The sequence below is a fragment of the Anolis carolinensis genome, chromosome 4, assembly GCF_035594765.1.
Source record: "Anolis carolinensis isolate JA03-04 chromosome 4, rAnoCar3.1.pri, whole genome shotgun sequence".
Classification (NCBI taxonomy): Eukaryota; Metazoa; Chordata; class Lepidosauria; order Squamata; family Dactyloidae; genus Anolis; species Anolis carolinensis.
Genome location: NC_085844.1, coordinates 129,461,912 through 129,484,968, shown reverse-complemented (window position 1 = coordinate 129,484,968; position 23,057 = coordinate 129,461,912). Strand labels below are relative to the sequence as shown.

General features: G+C 36.5%; 1 protein-coding gene across 3 annotated transcripts in view; it reads right to left on the bottom strand.

Moving 5' to 3' along the window:
• Positions 1 to 5,330: 5,330 nt before the first annotated feature.
• Positions 5,331 to 23,057, bottom strand: part of ralgps2 (Ral GEF with PH domain and SH3 binding motif 2) — a 138,263-nt gene continuing 120,536 nt past the window's right edge. For all 3 annotated transcript variants that reach the window (XM_062977770.1, XM_062977768.1, XM_062977771.1), the window contains 4 exons: positions 22,376 to 22,468; positions 16,023 to 16,128; positions 13,526 to 13,617; positions 5,331 to 10,588 (listed from right to left, as the gene is read on the bottom strand). In XM_062977770.1, the coding sequence (XP_062833840.1) occupies positions 10,559 to 10,588; positions 13,526 to 13,617; positions 16,023 to 16,128; positions 22,376 to 22,468 (321 nt within the window). In that variant the 3' untranslated portion in view covers positions 5,331 to 10,558. The remainder of the gene's footprint in view (positions 10,589 to 13,525; positions 13,618 to 16,022; positions 16,129 to 22,375; positions 22,469 to 23,057) is intronic.

The window sequence follows — 23,057 nt, the reverse complement described above, 5'->3', positions numbered from 1 at the left end:
TGGATGGCTTATGAGGTCTCTTCCAACTCTGATTCTATGATAATGCTTCCAGGAGTGAATTTCCCTTTCTAGGGGTAGATTTCTCTCACTTAAGTTGTCTCACCTTGTTCTTAACTATAAGTCATTTATAAATCAGACGTTTGTTAAGTCGGGGACTGCCTGTACACTAGTTTTTGTCATAACCCACCCTCTGACGAGGGAGAGATGGTGTCATGTTGTCAACAAGCTTTGGCATTTGATAGTGAACTCGTTGTAATTCAGCCTGAGCCTGAGATTGGGCCCGTTCAGCCAGTAATTGTCCCTGCACCTGCTTTGCCAGAGAACTCTCGTTTTGGGCCTGAAATACAACCAGCTTTGCCAGAGTCTGTTCCAGTGGATTCTGGGACCAGAGGCGAAATGGTTGCAAGCAGGCATTCTGAACCGCATTCTTTCCCGCTGTCAAGGTCAGTTCAACAGTTGCCAGATGGGCATTCTAGTTTGGAGGAGAATGATGTATTTGACAGAAGGGAGGCTTTCACTCACAGAAAAAGGGAGCACAAATGTTTACGTAGGAGTAAATTACTGCTTTTGAAGCACACTAATGAGTAGTTTTCCCATGGAAGGAAGACCTTGGGTTTTCCTTAAATGCCTGGTCCTTTCTCTGCACGGCCGAGATGTCAACTTTGCAATTCAAGAGAGAAAGATCTTTGCTCCATGTTCTTGTATGCCTTACAGCTGTTGATTTTGATTCAAGTTTCTGCCTTTGAATCCAGTTGAATACTCCTGTGACTTTGCTGTGTGGATTTCTAATACCTTGGATTATATTGGAGTGTAATCCTGCATTCTAGCCTTGCTTCCTGTGGTTTCCAGATTGTTTCATGCCATGGAAGTGAATCTTGTTTGGACTATTCTTGATCCTGCTCATGGGACTAAGTTCGAGTTCTAGTTTGGACTATAACATTTGAGTGACTTTCTTGGACTCTTGCTTAAAGACTTTCAAGTACACTGCTCTTGTGGATTTAACCCCTTTTATTGACTCTGAACTTATTTGCTTGTGTTTACTTATAATCTTCAATAAACAGCTTGATTGCTTATATTCTGGGCTCCAGTGTGTTTTCAAGGTGTCTATGCAGCCTAGGGATGCAACAGTACTTTGAGAGAATATGAGGGCTGAGGCAACAAGGGGCCCTGCTGCCCAGGAGGACTTGGCAGAAACTGCAGATAGTGCAGATGACACATCCTAGTACTTCAATAAGTGATAGAAGAAGAAATAGTGAGCCCAGCACCAGTTAAAAACTAGACTCTCACATAATTAGGCACAGGTGGCCTTGAAGAATCTGAACATAAATATCCTGGCAATTCTCTTTCAGTTTTAGTGCTGACAAATATCTTATCTGGTTGCCTGGCAGTACTCTCACATTCCAGTTTTGTCTTGATCTTGAACTGGCTATATTTTGGACTACACTGCTAATTTTCTCCTAACTCATGTACCTGGACTTCTGATTTGCTTATGAGAGTTTTGAATCAGCTATCAATTTCTTCATGCTTCTCCATGCATCTTGTCCAGCTAACCTGTGACCAACCTGGATTGGGTTTGACAGCTCCTATACATCAACCATCTGCAACCTCAGGCACTTGCTGACTTGTGTTCAGGGCAATCTTTCAGATACTGTTGGATGCATCCCCATTTCTTCCTGGATCCATTGACTAGGGATAATTTGAACTGCAATCCAGCAACAAATAACCTGAAAATGGCACAGATATTGCTTGTTTTGCACATTTCAAATATTTGTTCTTAATTAATTTTACCAGACACTCTTCTAGAATTTTGCAATAGGTGAAACCACTATCCTGTTTTTCCAATGCAAGAGCTAAAATATCTGGTTATATAACTGTCTACATAATTTTCTTATATGAGCCTACATACAACCACAATATCCTTCACTTTTTCCCTTCATGTAACTGATGGCCCTTACATTCCCCACATCCCCTGGCTGTTTTCTTTGGATAAGAAATTTAAAATAGCAATAAAGAAGGGCATAGCAAGAACACCAAAACAAGCACAGATTTATAGTAACAGGCATTTATAGTAACTGGAGAAAAAATCATAAAAACACAGAGATATTCAGGAATTATCAGGGAAGGAATGAAACTGAAAGTTATTTAATGTCTAAAGATCTATTGAAGAGTTTGAGTTGGTAGACATCTACATAATAAAAAACCTGTAGTATTCTTTTTCAGCATTCCATTATTTATTTCTTCAGTCATGGCTCATGTTTTTGCAAAGTTCAAAGACATGGGATCTTATGTAGCAAGAATGTTAGTGAACAAGAGGAAATATTAGTAGGCTAGAGTGAACCACACATTTTTCAGAATGTACCATCTTAACTCGCAACAAAAAAACACGTGGTCAAATTTGCCCATTTGAATCACTTCAGTGACGTGGAGTAAGGGTGGTTTCCTGTGGGCAGTCCCTTCTCAAACATTGATGTTTCTCTCTCAAAATCCTGCTTCATGAGACTGGCAAGGTAATTTTTAAAATTAATTTAATTATTCGAAATAAAGACATTTCAAAATATTTTTGTTTTTCCTGTCTGTACTGTTAGCTTTTTAAGTTTCAGACTTCCATAATGAGGAGTACTGAGATTGGGAGGAGAGCCCAGAATTCCCAAAGTGGTGCCTCTTTAAAAGCAGTGTCTCGGGTCTACTTCAGAGCAGCAGGATCAGAGGGAGGGGAAAGACCAGTATGCCCAGAGTAATGTCTTGTCAAAATCAGTGCCTCGGGATTGCACTGACACTTCCTCTAAAAGGGTTCTTGTTCTTCCTGGAACACCATTTCATTGTCATTACCAATCAATCATCCCCCTCACAAACTACATATCTTTTAACTGTTGATGCAATTTCTTTCATCTCTGGTTTCAAGGGTACACAGAACTGGAATAAACACCACCCAAGAGGCTTCTGCAAATTCCTTCTATGTGATGATATTGTTAGGAGCCATGAGAAATCTTTGGTTTCTGTACTCTGCTATCCTTAGTGGTGAGTCACCCATATAATTCCCAGATTAATGACAGACACCATGAAGACTCCAGTGCTAGCTACTCACCAACACAACCCCAATCTATTTGCATAATTTCAGAGCTGATAGGCTATAAAAATTGTGTTTCCTTGGCTGGTTAATAGTTCAGAATTGTATTTTATGCCTACTGCATTTGCTTCATCCCTGTATCTCCAAATGTAGTGATTCCTGCTTCTGAAAATGATTGTTGTATAGATCCTTATAACTAAGCACCAACAGGTTTATCTTTGTTTTGTAAGCCTTGTAGAAAACATAAACCAGATCAATGACAGACACCACGGGGACACACAATCACCAAAAATAGCTTTGTCAATCATGTCACTGACACAACCTGCCACAGAGGAGTTAAAATAATGTTGCCCATTTATAGCAACAGCTCAAGAACAGATGTTTTCTAAAACAGATAGGCACCTTCTTTATAATGCCTAAAAATATTGTTTCCTAGCATTCCAGTTCCTTGTTTTTCCAAACAGATATGAAGGAGAGGGGCACATTTTTGGAGATTTCCCTCCACACCAACCATAGACAGTGGATTTCTGTGTGGCTTAATGCTGCATGTTCCTCATCCAAAGTAACAAATGTGCTTCAACAGATTACTTTTTTCAAGGCTTACTTCATGGTTATGATGTATGCCCAGATTCAAAATGTGAGAACTGGTCCACATGAGCTGAATCTAATAATGTAATGCATTGCATTGGGACAAATGCAAGATTTTGGCAAGAGAAATCTAGGTTCAAGTCCCATTTTAACCATGGGAAATCATGAATGGTCAACTTTAAGGGTTTTCACAATAGTGCTGTGAAAATATTATTAGCTAAGTTCATGATATTGCATTGAGCTTCTCAGTGGGACTGAATTATACAAATGATAGATCTATTAAACAAAGCAGAATAGCATGTTAAATTTAGGAAAGGTAGGAAAAATACCTGTAAGATTTCCAAAAGCAGAAATCTCAGCCAAGAACTTGAGAGCTCTCACATGAATTTGACCTATGGTGCCCCAGATGTGCCCCAGACACTGTCTGTCTGTAAGTACAGAAGCCGTTTATACACTTCAGAAAATCTGACAACCAATTCTGTTGTGGTAAGTGCTCGTGAAAAGTTTTATGAGGGAAACGTTCTTGGGGAAAAAACCCAGACAATCCTCCAAACAAATTAATTCCGCATTACTTTTTAACATTATTAAATATTTTAAAGAATCATAAATTTCCTTAATTTGGACATAATAAAAATTCTACTTTTAAAAATTCTACCGCAAACCCAACAATATGAACAGAAGACTTTAACATATATGACCCTATCAAGGAAATAGAAAGAAAAGGAACTTTAGACTCACAGCCTGACAAGTTCTAATGTGCATATCTGTCAGCAAGAGGTACAGTGACTATTTTCCAAAATGTTAAAATTCAAAAAAAAGGATGGTGCAGAAAAAGGCAAAATATCATGGTAGTATTATGTTCTCTTACCTGATACACATTTTAGGTTTTTCTGATACCTTTGGTATTGCTCAACAGGCATTGGTGCGGCATTTGTGCCACTGGAAAAATTGCTTCCCAATACTACCCTGCCTGGCACTTCCTTATGAGAGGAAATTCTCATCATCTTCTAAGACTGGGAATTATGAAGCCTGTAAGCCACAAAGTCCATTTTTGTGGCTCTTAAAATTCTCCTGAAAAAAATAAAAGCTGTCAAAAACCAAGATTCATATCTTTGGAATTTTTCAAGGAATGCAAGTTTCTACTAAAAATTGCGGTCATTTTTTGCTTTCACTGGATGTGCCCAGTTTGGGTCTAGACCAGGCATGGACAAACTTCAGCCCTCCAGGTGTTTTGGATTTCAACTCCCACAATTCTTAAGTTTGCTGGGAGATGGAAGTCCAAAACACCCGGAGGTGTTTGTCCATGCCTGCACTATATTCCATATTTGTATAGAATCAATTTAGACTGCTTGGGGAAGACTCCATGATCATAGCTCTAAAATGTGCTTCCAGATTTCAAAGAATGCTAATGATTTTGGTATTTGTAATATTATAGCAGAAATAATTGGATTTTATGTGTTTTCAGATCATACTACTAAATACACCACTGTAAAGATACAACAAGAACCCTTATTTTTTTCATACTGTTTCTGCATATTCCATTCTGCTAAAAATCTGATCATGACATCTAAATTCTTGTTAATCTAAGCTGTCATTTCAATATAAAGAAAGCTGACTCAATGCCTGAGGCCTGATTCAATACAAATGTGATTGTGCAAAGTAACAACATACGCAGTTTAAATTTTAAGCAATTTATTTCAGTAGGAAAATTCTATTTTTAAGTCCGTAGTTTAAGTCATGTTGAAATAGCTTATGCAAACACACAATTCAAACACACACACACATGGTAAAGTATTAAAAATTAGAAAGTGAAAAGAATGACAAAGAACAGCAAAACTGCACATCACTCATAGAGGTCATAGTGCATTCATCTCTCATCAAAGAGGTGCATCAAGTCAACAGAGAAGAAATACATTAAAATGGCTTGTGTTCAGCATAATGTAGACTTTGTATGTATGTAAATGGAAATATTACTTGAATGGCTGTATGAAAGTCTTTTAAAACTGTTAAACAGTAAAAAAAAGACAGTACACTAAATCCTCTTTACACCTTCCACTGAACAAGCTGTAGTAGACTTATGAGTAGCTCCAAGTAAGCAAAAAGGCCAACTTTCAATTTCAGAGCAGAAATAAGACAAACCTTTTGCTTCTAGGTTTTTCAACAATGTCTAAACAAACTCTTTGATAAAGAACTAAAAAGAAAATAATTCTGATTTTCTTATGAATGTTACCTAGCAATTGCCCTTCATAGAAAACTAAAGAATGCAAATGTGGGAATAGGGAATAGGTTTTTTTATCTGTAGGTATTACACTTCAGATTTCAGACATGACTTGATCCTTTTAACTAGAATGAAAAGAGACATTTTAAACGTTGAGTTTCATCAAAAGACAGTTCATAGTATCGACTTTTATGAACCAATTAATTTTACATAAACAGCTTTTTGCTAGTCTGAATATCCAGATTGGTAAGAAAAAGCATACTTACAAATTATTTTGGTAGGTATTTTTAATGAACTAGATGGCTTCCTCAGACATTTACTATAGACATTCACGCAGGTTCCATGTGACATTTGCTATTTAGCGAAATATGAGCACAACCTTGAGGCATGGCATATACACTATTAGAATGAAATTCTGAACCGGACTTCATATCAACTGAAGATAATTGCTTTTAAAAAAATAAAAGAGTGGAATGAATCGGAACTTCCAAGTAAACCAGAAAATCTCTAGATCCACTTTTTAAAAGCAATGGTGATATTCAAACCAAAAGGCAGAAGACGATTGAGCTACTCTGCTGGTTATACAAATTCCATACATATAACTGAGGATTTGCGTGAGTGGGGGAATGCATAGTAACAGGACTTAGTGGATTGCCCCTTTGGTCTTCAGGCAGGCAATTAAGGCACTGACAAAATCTTATACAGATACGTCCATAACCCTTTTATGGACAGGCAAGGATATTCTCCTTTGGAGGATCTTAACATGTTGGTTTATATTTTAACTTAGACACATACTTAGTGAACCTAAACACAAACCATTTTAATGGGACAAAGAAGGAACTTGGAATACACAATCTCTAGAAAGTCTGACTTTTCAGGGAAAAGAAAACTCGTCATTTAGTGTCAATTTTAGTATTGTCAAGCTTTCATAGCATACTAAGGAAAGGAGATCAGGATTCATAACGTTTAGGTATGAAAAGGCAATATATTACCCCCAAAAAGAGAAAAAGATGCAATTGGAAGAGTTATTTGGAAAAAGATCTGTTGTATGAGTAATTTACACACACAAACAGGAATGTGCTTTGAAATTAGGAAGTAAACTACAAGTTATACTTAATGAGACAGCATTCTTTCATATTGCTCTTTCTATCCAGAAGTGACGTGTCTGTAGGAACACAACAGGAATGTATGTTTTAAGTGAAACCCACACCAGAAGTATATTCAAATTTGGTCAGGGCGATGGTTCCTGATAATTTCCACCTAGTAAAATATGTACAAACCAAAACACATTTTCTGCAGTGTAGATTTTCCCCTTTATGCTTAAATTATTCCTATAAAATAAAGAAAAAAATGTAATAAGTGATTGTTAGTTGCAGTTTCATCTCATGTCTACTGCTTGGCTGGGTGATGATATAAAAATTGTCTGATGGTATTATTAACCCTATATCCCATTGGCTAGTTAAAAACCAACAAGAACAAAGGATTGAGGGGAAACGTTATATATATTGAGCAAAACAGGTGCTCTCTGGAATTTACAGTATGGAAAATGAAGAAAACTGATATATGGATTTTGTGTAAAGTGAAGCATGTAACAAAAGTTCACCAGTCTATGTATGTGTGATGAAAAGGCAGGACATGAATATGTAAAGAGGAAATTGGTGCAAGAGGAAGGCATTCTTTATTTCTTTCTACTCGAGTGTGATTTTTTTTTTTTGTAAACAGAGTTTGTTACTGGATTAAACATTATGATACAGAATATTTCAAACAATCTATCCTTTATGTGTTGACTGAAAATGTACTATGGCTCAAAATTCACACTGAATCACAACACACAAGCAGCATTTCCATATTCTGCTTTGTTTTGTAATCAGAGAATTCGGGCACACAACTCAGTTTATGCACTCCAACTGTGTGGATCACTGCATTAAAACAGGTTATTGGTATTAAAGATGCTGTTTTACTGGGTTTAGGTGGAATTGGCTAACAATTAGACAAATATATCTATATACATAATCAGTTTTCAGATACAGTAAACATTGGAACCCATTATATTATCAGTTCATCAGTATCAAATAAATTTATATTTCAGTTCTTGTAAGAATGAAGAAGACTCACCCAGCTAACTCCGTAATTCTAAAAAAATATTTGTGCCAGTAATCTTAAAAGTTCTTGTTTAGATTTAGACTGGCTTACTAATTTTAGTATGAGGATCTTGTTTTGAAGTCATCTTATCAAAATAAAGAATGGAATGTTTCTTGCAAGATGTATAAAGATCTTATAAACCAGGCATGGGAAAACCTTTTTTGTGGGGGCTACATTGTGGCCCAGGGAGGGCTGAGATGGGGGGGGGGGGAGCAGAAGGGAGGCCGAGGGCAGCTGCTGCAGGGGAGAGGTGGAATACTGGTTGGCGTGGGGCAGTTGGTGGTGGGGGGAAGGCTGGGGGGTTGGTGCAGGGGGGAGGGTCCTCCTCTCAGTCTGTGGATGTAGAGGCCCACTGCATCCCTAGGCTGAGAGGAGGAGACATGTGGCTGGTGAGATCTGCAGAATGCATTTGCCAGCCGCATGTCTCTTCCCCAGCTCTCCTCTCAGCTTGGGGATGTGGCGGCCTGCTGCACCCTCAGACTGAGAGAAGGAACATGTGGCTGGCAAGAACTCCTGGGCGCTCTCGGCAGACATATGTCTCTACCTCGGGCCTTTTCTCAGCCTGGGGACATGGCAGACTGCCACAGCCTCATGCTGTGAGGAGGGCTGAAGCAAATGGGGGGTACAAGAAAGAGCTCAAGGGCCCATGTCTGACCCATGTGCCTGGGTTTGCCCATGCCTGTTATAAACTATGCCTAAATCTTGGATGGGGAAGTGAAATTTGTTATAAGATTTTAGAATCCTAACCTTGAAAGATGAACCACCACCCAAAAATGAATGATTTGATATTGGAGTGATGACCTAAATTAATGTGGGATAAACTACATTTGACTCTGAATAAGAACACTGCTGAAGTCATGACAGCTCGCTCAATCTGGTTTTGAAATTTACTCAAAGAACATATGGAAGGTATAGGGGAAAATTAAGCTAGCCATCAACCTAGTTATCCACTGGAATACTCTGTGTGGTCTTCACTGAAACACTGATATTCTTCTTTAAAGTGAGATTTTGTTGTGGTGAACTAATCTATGCTTTGAAAGATTAGGAAGACTGAAGTACATTATAGAATAAAGTTAAACTGGATGGAGGAGGATGTGGATAGAGAATTAGAAAATTATCCACAGCTCACAGAACTTATCAAAACCTAAAGCAATTTTCCCACAAAATTTTTTTTGTGAATTATCATTAGCAAAACCAGCATCATATGGCTCCCAGTTGCATCTTTCTTGAAATAAAAATACAACAAACAAATTCAACAAGCCTGTATCTAACACTAGTGTTTTTTCTCTTTTTTATAATATATAAAAAAACCAAAATTCCACAGGGTTATTTACCACAAAACTAAAAAAAGGAAGGAGAAGGAAGGAGCACACACACGTATAGTGTTTTTTTCTTTTAAAAAACATACTTTGAAAAGAAACATATAGTAACTTTAAAAATTGGAAAAAAAGTTGTGCAAACTGTACAGTAATACTGATGGCTATAAAGAGGTTTCCATGAAACACCCAATGGGTTACTGTGGAAGAAGTATACTAGAAGTGACTCAGAACAAGCAACTTTCCCTTTTTAAAGCAAACTTCTGCAAGATCAGAATTGAGCATTCATTCCCCAATAATAAAGAATGGAACAAATTACAGCTGTTTTAAAATCTTTTTTCATAGGGGAAAAGGATCGACTTTAAACTTCTTTGAGGGCAACTTTAATGCTGTTTAAAACACAACAAAGTTTTCAAAAGTAAATAACTCACAGAAGAACTTGAGAAGAGAAATACACATAGTGCTGATTGAAGAGTGTGGCTCATTTTGAATACATAGAGAAAGAAAGGCTCAGTTCTGATCCGCAGACATTTCCCAAAGCTGGCTTTACAAAATCATAAAGATTGCTTTCATCAGACACGAAACGGATGTTTAAATATCAAGCTGTTGTGCCACTTGCAGGAAACAAAAGCAATGTAGTGCTTTGTGTGAAAAGAAAAAAAATTGCATATAATACATCCTAAGCTTAAACAAATTGAACTGCACCCCCAATGATCTGAGTTTAGCAAAAGTTGATACAGACGGGAAGGGTGCAGGTACCGTTTGCACATTCTCTTAAGAACACACATGCTACATCCTCGCAAGCTTGCCCTCGACACAATCCCTTTTCTACAAGAAAAACTGCAAAGAAATATGGACTTTTTAAATTAAAAGTTAACACAAATGCAAACTAGCTACAAACTATTTAACCTAAGCACAGCACCGCCAGAGGACTCATACACACATACTATTTGGTGTTTCATGTTGGTTTTCCTTTCATTCTTTAAGGCAGTGGTTTCAACAGGTCAGTTAAGAGAATTATAAGTAGCAGTTCATGGCAGTTCATGTTACATTTTACATTTTCATCCCCTGAATTCTCAGTGCTTTTGTGGCTGTTGTTGTTGAGCAGTACTTTAAGACATGAAACTGTGATTACAATCTTCATTCTGGCCCAGAAGTATAGCTGGTATGCATTAACCGGGATCTTCCTCCTCAAACTCATCTGGGTTCAGGCTCTGAAGAGGCTTGTCACTCAAAGGTCATCAAGTTGGCAGGGACCTAAAAATGTAGGCAATGATTTTGTAGGACAAATGAGTGCATCAGCTTATATGGCCTGAGTTTAATCTGGTTTTATTGCTATGTGAAAAAAAATCCTCATGAGAAGCTCTGGACTTAAATGCTTTCAGATTCAAACCTGTGAAACCGTGGCTAGTTTCAACGACATCTACAAAACAACTTGGTTCCAGAGCCCAGTTTGGTTATAGCCTGTCCTACCTAATCATGGCTTAAATGGGTTAGGGAGGATACATGTAGCCTTCTAGGTTCTTAGGAGCAGCCTTTTGAATTTAAAACAGTTTTCATTTTTTAAAATTAGTAAGTACATAGTTGTTACATTTTTAACAACTATGTACATTTTTAAGTACAGGCAATCCCCATGTTATGAACAAGATAGGTTCTGTAGGTTTGTTCTTAAATTGAATTTGTATGTAAGTCAGAACAGGTACTTTTTTTAGTGTAACTTCAGCCAATATATATACAGTATATTATTAAGCTTTGGCTAGCATAGGGAAGGGTTAACATCCCCGTGGTGTTTATTTTGCTGTCTGTGCCCCTGTTTGAAAGATTTCACCTTATTTTCTGTCCTTGTGATAACTAGATTTTGAAAAATTTGGCTTTTTGTGGAAACAAGGATTGGTGGTAAAGCTTCAGTGGAAACACTATTCCCCATGCTAACTCTTTCAGGAGTTAATTTCCCTTTTTAGAGGTAGATTTCTCTCACTGCCATTTTAACTATGGGTTGTTTGTAAGCCAGATGTTTGTAGCTTGGAGACTGCCTGTATATCTAACTGAAGTTGGCCTTATTTGATTAATGTGGTCTTCCATCATGAAACGGTTCCATATCCCTGGTTTAAACTGATAAGTTACCAGAAAGTTTTAAGAACAGAAGCAGATAATTTTGGTCTCCTTCATTTGGTGTGCAAAAGAAGGAAAGTAGAGGAACATATGAAGCTGAGACTTCCAAGGATCATAAAGTTGAAAACCAAGTTCCATGCTACTATCTCAATTTGGGGAAAAATGAATACAGTGGGGCCTTGTTATCTGCTGAGGTTTGGTTATAGGACTACCTGTGGATAACAAAATCCATAGATGCTCATGTCCCATTATATACAATCTAACAGTAAAATCACATCCCTTACATAAAAAGGCAAAACCAAGCATTCTTTTGGAATTGATTATTGTGATGGGGATATTTTTAAGCTGTGGATAGCTAAATCTGTGGATTTACAGATGAGTGTGTGGCTGCTGATCAACTGTATCACCCCTGGATGAAACTTGTTTTCTAAATCTTTTTCCATCTAGTTTTAGGCCAGGTCTAATTACCCCGTGGGGAACATTTTCATGATGTGCTTTGGAGGGAGAGAGGTAAAGAGGAAGCAAGTCAGAGTCAGAAACAAAGCAATGTTGTTGGTCATCTTGGTATTTTTTACTGCTTTTGATATTATGAAACATGGCACACTGGATTTGCTGTCAAAGTTGGATGTGCCATTTTACACCATTTCTATCCTGATTCAGTTGGGCATTTCTAGAAGGCAGAACTGAGCAGCTATTCCTCTTCACAGCAATTTAACATTTATGTAAAACTATTGGGGAGACGTTATTTGGTAAAATTCACATGGGAGCAAGTCTAGGCAAAACATTCAGGAATATGTAATCCAATATCTATTGTCTCTTTAAGTTTGCCAATTCTTGGAACTCCTGATAAATACGGAATTACTAATCCTTATGTATTTAATGTAGAGTTTCATAAAGAAGAAATACTTCATGCTGCACAGAAAGCATTTACATTTCATATTAGCGCATCTATCTATTATAATATCTTCAGTTTCAACCTTTGGCATCTGGATATGTACAAGAAAAAATAAGCATGGAGACAAGTTCTGCTAGCAAAAAAGTTAGATTTATGTTTATGGAAAAGTATATCCTACAACAGTGGTTTCCGACCTTTGGTCCTCCAGGTGTTTTGGACTTCAGCTCCCATAATTCCTAACATCTGGTAAAATGGCTGGGATTTCTGGGAGCTGGAACCAGAAACAACTGGAGTACCAAAGGCTGGGAACCACCAGGGCCGTAGCTAGGGGGGGTTAAGGGTTCAACCCCCCCTCCAAATCTGTCAGGTTAAAAAAAACCTGGGTTACTCATGAATTGGTTAAAATTCACGAGTAAACCTTTTTTTTTTACCTGATACATTTTGGGTTGGGGGGGGGGGTTAACTCTTAACCCCCCCTTCCCAGCTACGGCCCTGGGAACCATTACAACATTTTTGCATGGTAGATAGTTCATCATTGTTCAAATAAGTGGAGCATAAATGGAAGGGATAAAAGATCAAAAAAGTATAGCTAAATATGAATGCAATTCCTAGAACTGTACAAAACCAAACAGAATTTTATTCAGTAATATGGCATCTATATAAGCATGAAACTATGGATATCAGAGGAGGGGGAGGAGAAAGCTTCCCAAAAACAATTATCTGAAAAACAGCCTACATTGTGTCATGTAAGATGTATGCAATGATTGATGGATAAAATAAAAAATTCATTTAAAACTATGGTATCTTATGTAATACTAATGTGCTGGTGGAATCCTTACATTCTTTTTCACATACCAGACCGTTTTTCAAATACCCCCAATGCAGGTAATTGTAGCTGGTAATTTCATGGCTTACACATAAAAATGGTATGCTTCACTTTCTTGTTATTTTGATAATGTGCATTATAGGAATACTGTATAAAGAAGGCACACTTTTGCATATACAGTACTAACAAATACCCAATACTATAAACTTAGAAAAAGGTTAAGCATTCTATTCTCTCCTAGTAATGCCATCAGCCTTCAGAGACTTTTAGAAGAACACAGCAATATTCAATGTAAACCTGGTTATTGTTGGGAGACTTGCTTAATACTCAGTTCTCACAGCCAATTGCCAAAATAACTTACCTGTTGTCTGTTGCTTTGGCAGGCAGCGCTCAGATGCTTGAACCACAGCATTGCATTCATTCTGTTACCAGCTTGAAATTTGTATGAGTTTCCTAAATAGCAGCAGAAGAAAGAACTGTCTGCTATGAATAATGATAAAGCATGTATTTCTGCAAGCCACACAGTTTATAGATCCTATCTATTGTATTATTAAATGTTCATATAGTGATCATTAATATAAGGCCAGCCAGTATAAAAACACTTTTCTTTGCTTGAATGCAATACAGATTTTATATGTTAACAAAATCATAAACAGAGGTCAAACACAGTAAAAACACACTTCTTCTCTACGTTTGCCACTGAAAAATCATCACTAAGCTTGCCATTAAGAACTCTCAAGTTAGTACGGCAAACAGCTCCCAAATGTAATTTTGTAGTAAACATAGGCTGTTTAACAACACAGTTTTGCAACTCCAAAACTATTTTTAGGCCCTAAGCTTGCTGCTAAATTTTAGTGATGCTAAGGCACTGAAGTGGAGCGACAAGGAGAGATGGGTAAAAATAAATTATTATTATTATTATTATTATTATTATTATTATTATTATTATTTATTTGAAAAAAGCAACCTCTCAAGACATTCACTATTTATTTGTTAATGTGTATACAGTAGAGTCTCACTTATCCAACATAAATGGGCCGGCAGAATGTTGGATAAGTGAAAATATTGGATAATAAGGTGGGATTAAGGAAAAGCCTAATAAACGTCAAATTACATTATGATTTTACAAATTAATCACCAAAACATCAAGTTTTACAACAAATAGACAAAAAAGCAGTTCAATACACGATAATGTTATGTAGTAATTACTATATTTACAAATTTAGCACCAAAATATCACAATGTATTGAAAACATTGACTACAAAAACATTGGCTACTAACAAATTGACTACAAATAAAGATAGAATTGCATAAAATGAACTTACAGTAACAACATTGTCAGAAGTTAAATCCATAAAAAGTTCAGTCCTTATTGCCTAGAGAAACAGCTGTGAATCTGGGCGGGAGGCAGACTGTGTTGGATAATCCAGAACGTTAGATAAGCGAAGATTGGATAAGCGAGACTCTACTGTATTTGGTAACCTGTATTCTATATGTAGACTTCAATGGGAGCAGATGTCTTGCATCAGAACTCAGAGGAGGTGAATGCATACAAATTGCTGTTTGGACTTCATTGGAGAAGTCAGTTTAGAGACTTCAATATTTGCTTATGGACTTCGGTAAGTACAACTATACTAAAGACTGTGGGACTACTGATACCATGAGTTCTCAACATAGAGAGAAGAAGAACTATATCCTATCTGTAACTGAACTTTATTAAGAAATGTGCCTGTATGGTGAATTAATACAAGATGCGTTATTTTTCAAAAAAATACCTTGTTTTTATCTCTGAGTGCATATTTTAGCTAAGCGGTTTAAAGGAAGTGTATATCCTTTGGGCAACTTCAACTGCAAAGAAACAACCGTCCTCTGCTAACCAAATATATTTTTGTAGTGGCATGTCTTTACCCTTGGCAGTCTAAATACATGGTTCTTCAGTTTAACAGTTTAAGTTACCTGTGTGCTATTACATGAATGCTTGTGAATATCACTTGTTAAAAGAGTTGACTTCTAACAAGGTAATACTTTCTTGACTAGTGGTTTTTCCAAAGGTGGCCCCCACATATTCATGGAGATTCACATTTGCCAAAAGGATATGTGCCCATAGACTGAGTGCAGTTATGTCCCAATAGCTTATGCAATAAGTTGTGTTTTGCAATAGGTTATGGAATGTCCATTATTATTATTGTTGTTGTTGCGTGAAAAACCCACAGCAGATTGACTCATAGAGGATATCCATTCTGATTTTTATAAACAATTGTAAACTAGGGAAGAAAAACATTCTCCCTCTATTAAAGAAGAAAGTGTTTAGTTTCTTGTGCAATATTCAGCTTTTACAAAAAAAATTCTCTGAAAACATTAGCTCTTCATTCACAAAAAAGCAAAAACAGATTATTGTTTTGAAAGAAGGTATTTCTATGAAATGTTCTAGTAGCTTCTCAATATAGAAAAAGGGATCATTAGTAGTTTTTACAGCTAGGGTTGAAATTGTCTTCAGATACACTGTTATCAAAAAAGAAATGCTTCAAATAAAACACTTTAAAACGCAATTTAAAAATAGAAACTCCAAAGGGAGCTGGAAAATAGACTGGGAAAGTCACACAAGTATCAGAGAACAGCTCTCTTTTAATTTGTTTAATGTGTGTTTTAGATTTTACAATATTTTATTGCATGCTTTTACAATTTGTATGCCTAATAAGCACACAGAGTCCTTGTAAAATAAAAGATTAGGTATATATTTATAAATAAAATGTCAGGGCCATTTTTCTCTAAATATATGCACAATATTTTAATAGTGTGAATATTATTCAATATTGCCAGAACAATCCCCCCGAAACCAAGTGTTGATGTCACTGACCTTTCTCAGAATCTGTGAGCAGGAAGAGATCTGGATGGTCTGGATCATCAGCCATCATGACCATCCACCCCACCACTGACACATTCTTACTGGGTGTAGATTTGAACTGGAAAAGTAACCAAGAAAACCTCAACAACACAGAATTAAAGGAATGTAAAAGAGTTCAGCAGGAATGCATTTAACACTACCCCACTTGAAAAAAGTCCATTTTTTGACGTTGTGTTGCTACAATGTAAACAAATTGAGAGGAAAGTATTTGGCCTTCATTATTCAGCAACAACTTTGGTTCAGATTCAGCTCCCACTGACAAGATTATCCATACAAATTGATTTTATAAGTGTTATATATTAAGCCATGTAGATCAACTTCATATTATGGTCTTTCTGCTTTAAATGTTGTGAATTTCGGATCTAAATGTTAATGCTTTAAAAAACCAACTCTGTTTTTAATATTTTTTGTGTTTTGTTTTTAATTTTTTAATTAAGCATTTAATGTTTTAAAGTTTTACACTTCTGGTCTGTGACCATAATAATAAAATTCATTCATTCAGTATGTATTAGAACAAATTGATTTCCACCCTTGCTTTGGACATACACTTTCTTAGTATTTCTGTTGTTGTGACAGCAGTCTAATTTCAGTTTTAGTCCCAGTTACAGCAGATCCATTGACAGCTCTTCCAGGCTGGCCAAAATCTTCAGAATTTGGTGGAACTATAGCTGTATTTATTGGTTTTCTTTCATGATATCGATATGACATTCCTCCCATCCTGGTATATTTATTGTGAATTTCCACTATGACTTACAACTTTAAAAAATGTATTGCAGGGGTAGGGTTTTGTTTTCTGTTCTGGAAGTTTCCAATACTGGTCAATGTAAATGTCACATGTTTGTATTCATTGGTGTTTACTGTTATATTTTCATGCAGTCCCCAATGATATTTGGAGAGTAGGTATGATCTGAATTCCTCTAATTAAATTTCTGGTTACCAATACTACACTTCTGCTTTCCTTTTTTTTTAAAATTCTTATAGTGCTAAAGTGTTGTCATGTTTGCTGATACAAATAAGTTACACCAAAGAGACATTTGTCTCTCTTATTAAATCCTTAAAATAATCTGAGATACCACATACTTCTGATATATAGTTATCTAGAGCACTGTAAACTGTAGGTTCTGACCTCAAATGGGATTCCCTCAGCTCAACAGTGGGGTTGTGAAAAATTTAGATTTTAGAAGAATTTAAAAGCTATTTTGAAAAACTCTACACAAAGGACCAAATTTCAAAAGAGGAGATATCCAATTATATAGGGAGATTCAAACTATCTGAGGCCCAGAGGGAAAAACTGAATAAAGACGTAACTGAGGAGGAAATTCTAGATGCAATTAGTAATATGGATGTTATGGTTGAGCCTTCTGGCTCTGATACTAGGAGACGAGGTCGTAAGACTCCTCGAGAGTCAGACTCTTTTGAGGAGCACGAAAGGAAACGGCTCCGGGACTTATTTGCAGAACCAACAGACGAAGACTCCTTTGAGGGTTTTACCGAGGGAATGGAGGAAGAGATGGTTAGCTCAGAGGAGGATGATATGGAATGGACTCGTGTGAGGGAGGGTTTGGGTGTCACCGGCAATGATAGCATGGGAGGCGACTGGCGGGTTGCAGGATCGGACCCGTGGACGGGCTGGAGGGATGGAACGGGATCCACAGCTGGGGATGCTGTGGGGCGTAGTCAAAGGTGTTTTAGTTCTGATGAGGATGATGATGAGGAGGCACCTGGAATTAGGATAGCAGCTGACAGCGATGAGGAGTTATGAACTGGCATAAAATGGGGTCTAGAATCAATGGCTAATTGCGTTGGGCAAGGTAATCTGGACGAACGCTTGGGTTCTTGTTGGGGAACTTCCTGAAGACGGGTGTGATTCGTTTGCTGGATACGTAAGTTACCAAGGACACTGGGTATAGACGGCGGGAGGAACTGTGTGGGCTTTTTCTGTGCAACTTGTGTTTAATCTTGATAGCTTGGACCTCCGTCGTCTTTTTGATGGACATTAATTGACTACTCTGGATTGACGCTGGACTGACTGACTGACTACGACCTCGGACTATCCCTTCTGTGGCTATCGGTGGAACTTGTGAACTTAAGACGTCTGTACCTGGCTTTCGACCTTGGACCGGATTGGGACCCTGCTGACCGTTGCTACCCTGATTGATGTGCCTGAACCCGGATTTCGCTCGTTGCACGGAGGAGTAACAACCTGAGTTACTCAATTGTAGCTTTTGAGTAGCAGAGAGGAATCTGCTGCCAGTTATTTGTGTTATATTGAATCTCTCTTTATCATCTTTTGTTTGTTTAAATTGTCAGGCTGAAGTAAGCATTTTTTGATTTAACCCAGATTAAACTCCTGTTTAATCCGGTTTATCTTTTGAACCGTTTTTTATACTAGCGGAGTCTTTTCTGTATCTTTTCACATTGAAGGCAAGTGTTTGCCTAGTCCTTTGTTTCTTACGGGCATTTTTTAGTTCTGTAACTTTAATAAACTGTGTTGAACTTTATTTGGTGGCGTTCTGTCTGTGACAATGGACGCTAATAAAGCCCCGGGCCCGGACGGGTACACAGCAGGATATTATAAGACATTAAAACAAGAACTTATTCCACTACTCAAGAAAGTCATGAATGGGATACTAAACAACCAAGGAGCACCAGAGACATGGAAAACAGGTGAAATAATAGTAATTCATAAAGACCAGACAGAAAAAACGGATATATGAAATTACCGCCCAATTACACTCCTCAATACAGATTATAAACTATTTGCCAATATTTTAGCCACAAGATTGAAAGATTTTTTAAACGAATGGATAGGGGAGGAACAGTCGGGATTCCTACCAAAACGCAACCTAAAAGACAATATTAGAATAGTGATTGATGCAATTGAATTCTTTGAAACTAATCATCAAAAGGAAGCGGCCTTTCTGGCAATTGATGCAAAAAAGGCATTTGACAACTTGAACTGGGATTTTTTTAAATTGTTGATGAATGAATTAGACTTGGGCTATCAATTTATTAACGCAATTAATACAATTTATGATAAACAATTCGCTAGAATTCAAATTAATGGATTAACGTCGGACTTATTTGAAATTAGTAAAGGAACCCGACAAGGCTGCCCCCTCTCCCCACTTATTTTTATACTGTCACTGGAATTATTACTAAAGAGCATAAGAGAAGACAGTAATATAAAAGGATTAAAAGTGGCTAAACATGAATTTAAGACGAGGGCATTTGCCGATGATATAATAGGCATTATTGAAAATCCATCTAAAAATCTAGAAGCTTGGCTTCAAAAAATAGAGGAATTTGGGAAGTTGGCGGGTTTTAGATTGAATAAAAAAAACAATGCTATTAACGAAGAATATGTCAAAACAGAATCAAGACACTTTAAGCAAAAAAACGGGCATAAAATGTGCGACAAAAATAAAATATCTGGGGATTTGGATTACTTCAAAAAATTCCCAACTCCTAACAAATAATTATACCAGTGTGTGGAAAGAAATAAAGAAAAATTTAGAATCATGGAAATTTTTAAATCTATCTCTTCTGGGAAGGATATCACTGGTCAAAATGAACATCTTACCAAGACTTCTGTTCCTTTTCCAAAACATTCCAATAATACGAAATAATAGCATATTTAAAGAATGGACTAAAGACATAACGAAATTTGTTTGGAAGGGGAAGAAGCCCAGGATTCATTATAAAATATTGACAGATAAAAAAAACAGAGGAGGATTTGGCCTCCCAGATATAAAACTTTTATCATGATGCCTGCGCCCTCGACTGGATCAGAGTATGGATGAATCTTAAAAAAGAAAAGCTACTTACATTGGAAGGTTATGATCTGAGAGTGGGTTGGCACTCGTACGTTTGGTACGAAAGAGAGAAAAAAGAGAAAAATTTTGGGAATCACTTCATCCGTTCCTCCCTACTCTGTACATGGCAGAAATATAAAAAATTCTTTCATTCAAAGACACCATTATGGCTCTCTACTATGGAAGCCAAACAAAGAAGGTTACTAGGCTGGTCTAACTGGCCTGTATATAAGGACTTACTAATAAAAGGCTCATCAACCTTGAAATCTCATGAAGAGGTTAAACAAAAATTCACTCACATTTCCTGGCTACATTATATGCAGATCAAGGAGCAGTATAATAAAGATAGAGAAATTGGTTTTTGTCAAAGTGAGCAATTTTGGGACAAAATATTAGGAACAGAAAATAAGATAATTACAAAAATTTACAATAAATTACTGGAGTGGTCCACAGAAGAGGAAACAGTAAAAAATTGTATGATTAAGTGGGCAGATAATTTACGAAGACCTATTACTCTTGCAGAATGGGAATCCATTTGGACTAAAAAGTTAAAATACACATATGCAATGGACCTGAAAGAAAATTGGCTAAAAATGTTCCATCGCTGGTACATAACTCCAAAGAAATTAAATCAAATGTATAGGAACACTCAAAAAAATTGTTGGAAATGCGAGGAACAAGAGGGTAGTTATTTTCATATGTGGTGGACTTGTAAAGAAACGAAAAAATATTGGGAGAAGGTCCATATAATTTGCCAACAAATATTAAAAGTTCACTTCCCTAGAAAAGCGGAGTATTACCTATTGGGAATAACTGATCGGGACATCCATTTAGATACTAATGATGACATCTTATTTATATATTTAACGACAGCTGCTAGGATTAGCTTTGCCAAAAGATGGAAGCAAAAGGAAACACCGAATATGGAAGAATGGTTACAGAAAGTGAGAGAAATAAAAGACATGGACAAATTAACCTTTTTATTAAAGAAAAATACAGGGTCCCCGATAAAATTCACAGATTGGAGCAAAGTAGAAGATTTTGAAAGGAAAAGAAGTTGAAGGATATTGGTGAAAGAATAGAAGGGCAACTCTGCTTGGTATCTTTTTTTTCCCTCTTTTCCTTTTTCTAAGGTATGGTTTTATGAAAAGTAAAGAATTCCGTGATTTAGCCAACAAACAAGACAACACTTTTTGTTTTTGAGTATTCGTCTTTAGTACTATAGAGGCAAAGGCTGATAAAATAGTTTTTTTTTAATCACCCTCCTTTTTATATATAGAAAAGGAAACGCAAAGGCAAAGATGGAAGTCCTTATATTTTTATTTTTATTATCCCTTTTTTTTCTCTTTTTCTTTTTTCTTTTTAGCTTCTCCGCTTTTTGTCTTTTTTCAATATTTTTAAAAAATTTTTTTAGCACTTTAATTTTCTTTCTCGTTCTTCTTCACTTTCTGTTATCAAATATTGTTCTCACTCTTTCGTTGTACACAATTACTCTATATTTTAAATAAAATATTTAATAATAATAATAATAAAAAACAATGTGCAATGTTCCCAGAAAGGAAGTTGACTCTGAACCTCAAACACTAAATATCATTCTGGATTTGGAAAAGTATTATAGTTGAATGAATATGGATATAACATATTCAATGAGTGAATGAATGAGTGAAAACAGATGGCAAAAAGCATTCATACATCTAATAATACTTGGTGGTACAAATTTGCTTCTCAGTTAGTTTGAAACCATTTGAAAAAAATATTTATTAGTCATGCTGACTCAAGGTTCTGCTTCAAATAAAAGTAATTAACCACTGAAAGTCAGAAGAAACTAATATACTCAATTTATGGAGATCAGTTACTACTTAAATTTTCATAAACCAGCTTTGTGTTTATGCTTAAAAGCTCAGAAAGTTCCAAAGTGCTAATGCAATGTAGTTCTGCAGAGTAAAAGCCTGGAGGGTCTACCAAGGCCACTTTTGTTCTATTTAATAGCTACATTGTACTTCGGTGTGTACTTTTTGTTTGCAAAACTGAACTCATGAGGCTACTCACAAGGCTATTTAAATTTGGATCTTACAATAGGAAGATTACAGATTCAGAAATTGCTGTCAAGATTATTACTGAGCAGCTGAATAGCAGGAAATCACAAAGGTTGAGCTAAATTAGCTAAGAAGAAGAAGAAAAAGAAAAATATTCAGGAAATAACAGCAGCAAAAAAAGTTTGTTTTAGAACACACAGCAATCCTGATAAAAGGTGAGGTGTGAAAATGTGAAAAGGAGTAAAACTACAGCTGCCAAGGGGAAAAAAGAGTGCTGCCTGGAAAGAAGTAAGCAAGCCAAACAGTGAGGAGAGAAGAAGAAAAGTAAATCAGGATTCAAAAGACATCCTATGTATTTATTTCCAGAAAATCCATTTTTGTTGGACTGTACCTATGGACTAAGACTAAGCATGCTATTAGAAGATTATAATATAAAATACAATAGAATACATACATGTTTTCTCTCTGTTGCCTTCAAAGACTTTGCAGCATAGTAGAAAAGCTGGGTTCCACATAGAGCTGCCCAGTATTTTGTCCATGATGCTACCTGTAAAACAACCATCAAATTAACACCTCTAAGAAGTCCCATTCATGTCACCTTATTACTTTAAATGTTCAGTTCTACCTCCATCTCAAATTATCTGGGGCTATATAATTACAGTCAGACCTCATTTTTTATACTAGCCGTTCATAGTTTGTGTCACAATGTACTACAGGTTTTGTGTGAAGAAAGATTTCAGCTTCACTATAGTCTGCTTCCAGTTATATTTAATTTTTATTTGAATACAGCATCATAAAATACGTTTCAAATTAAGATAAAATTGCCTTGGGACTATAAGAGGGTTTTGCGAGGCCAATCGCTCTAGTTGCAACGGTATAGTAACAGTTGAGGCCACAGACCATATTTTTGTTCTTTGGGACCATTGGTGGTCCATGGACCACAGGTTGGGAACCACTGATTTAGGATAATCTAAGCATAGTGTTTTCAAGTGACATTTACTATTGCCTTCTTCTGTGAAGTACGTTCATTATAGTACTACTGCCATTGTCTTTGAAAGATCCTCCTCCAGTGTCAGACCCACACTACTACCGCTGTCCAGTAGCTGTTAGCACATTTAGCCTGGCTCCTCAGCAAA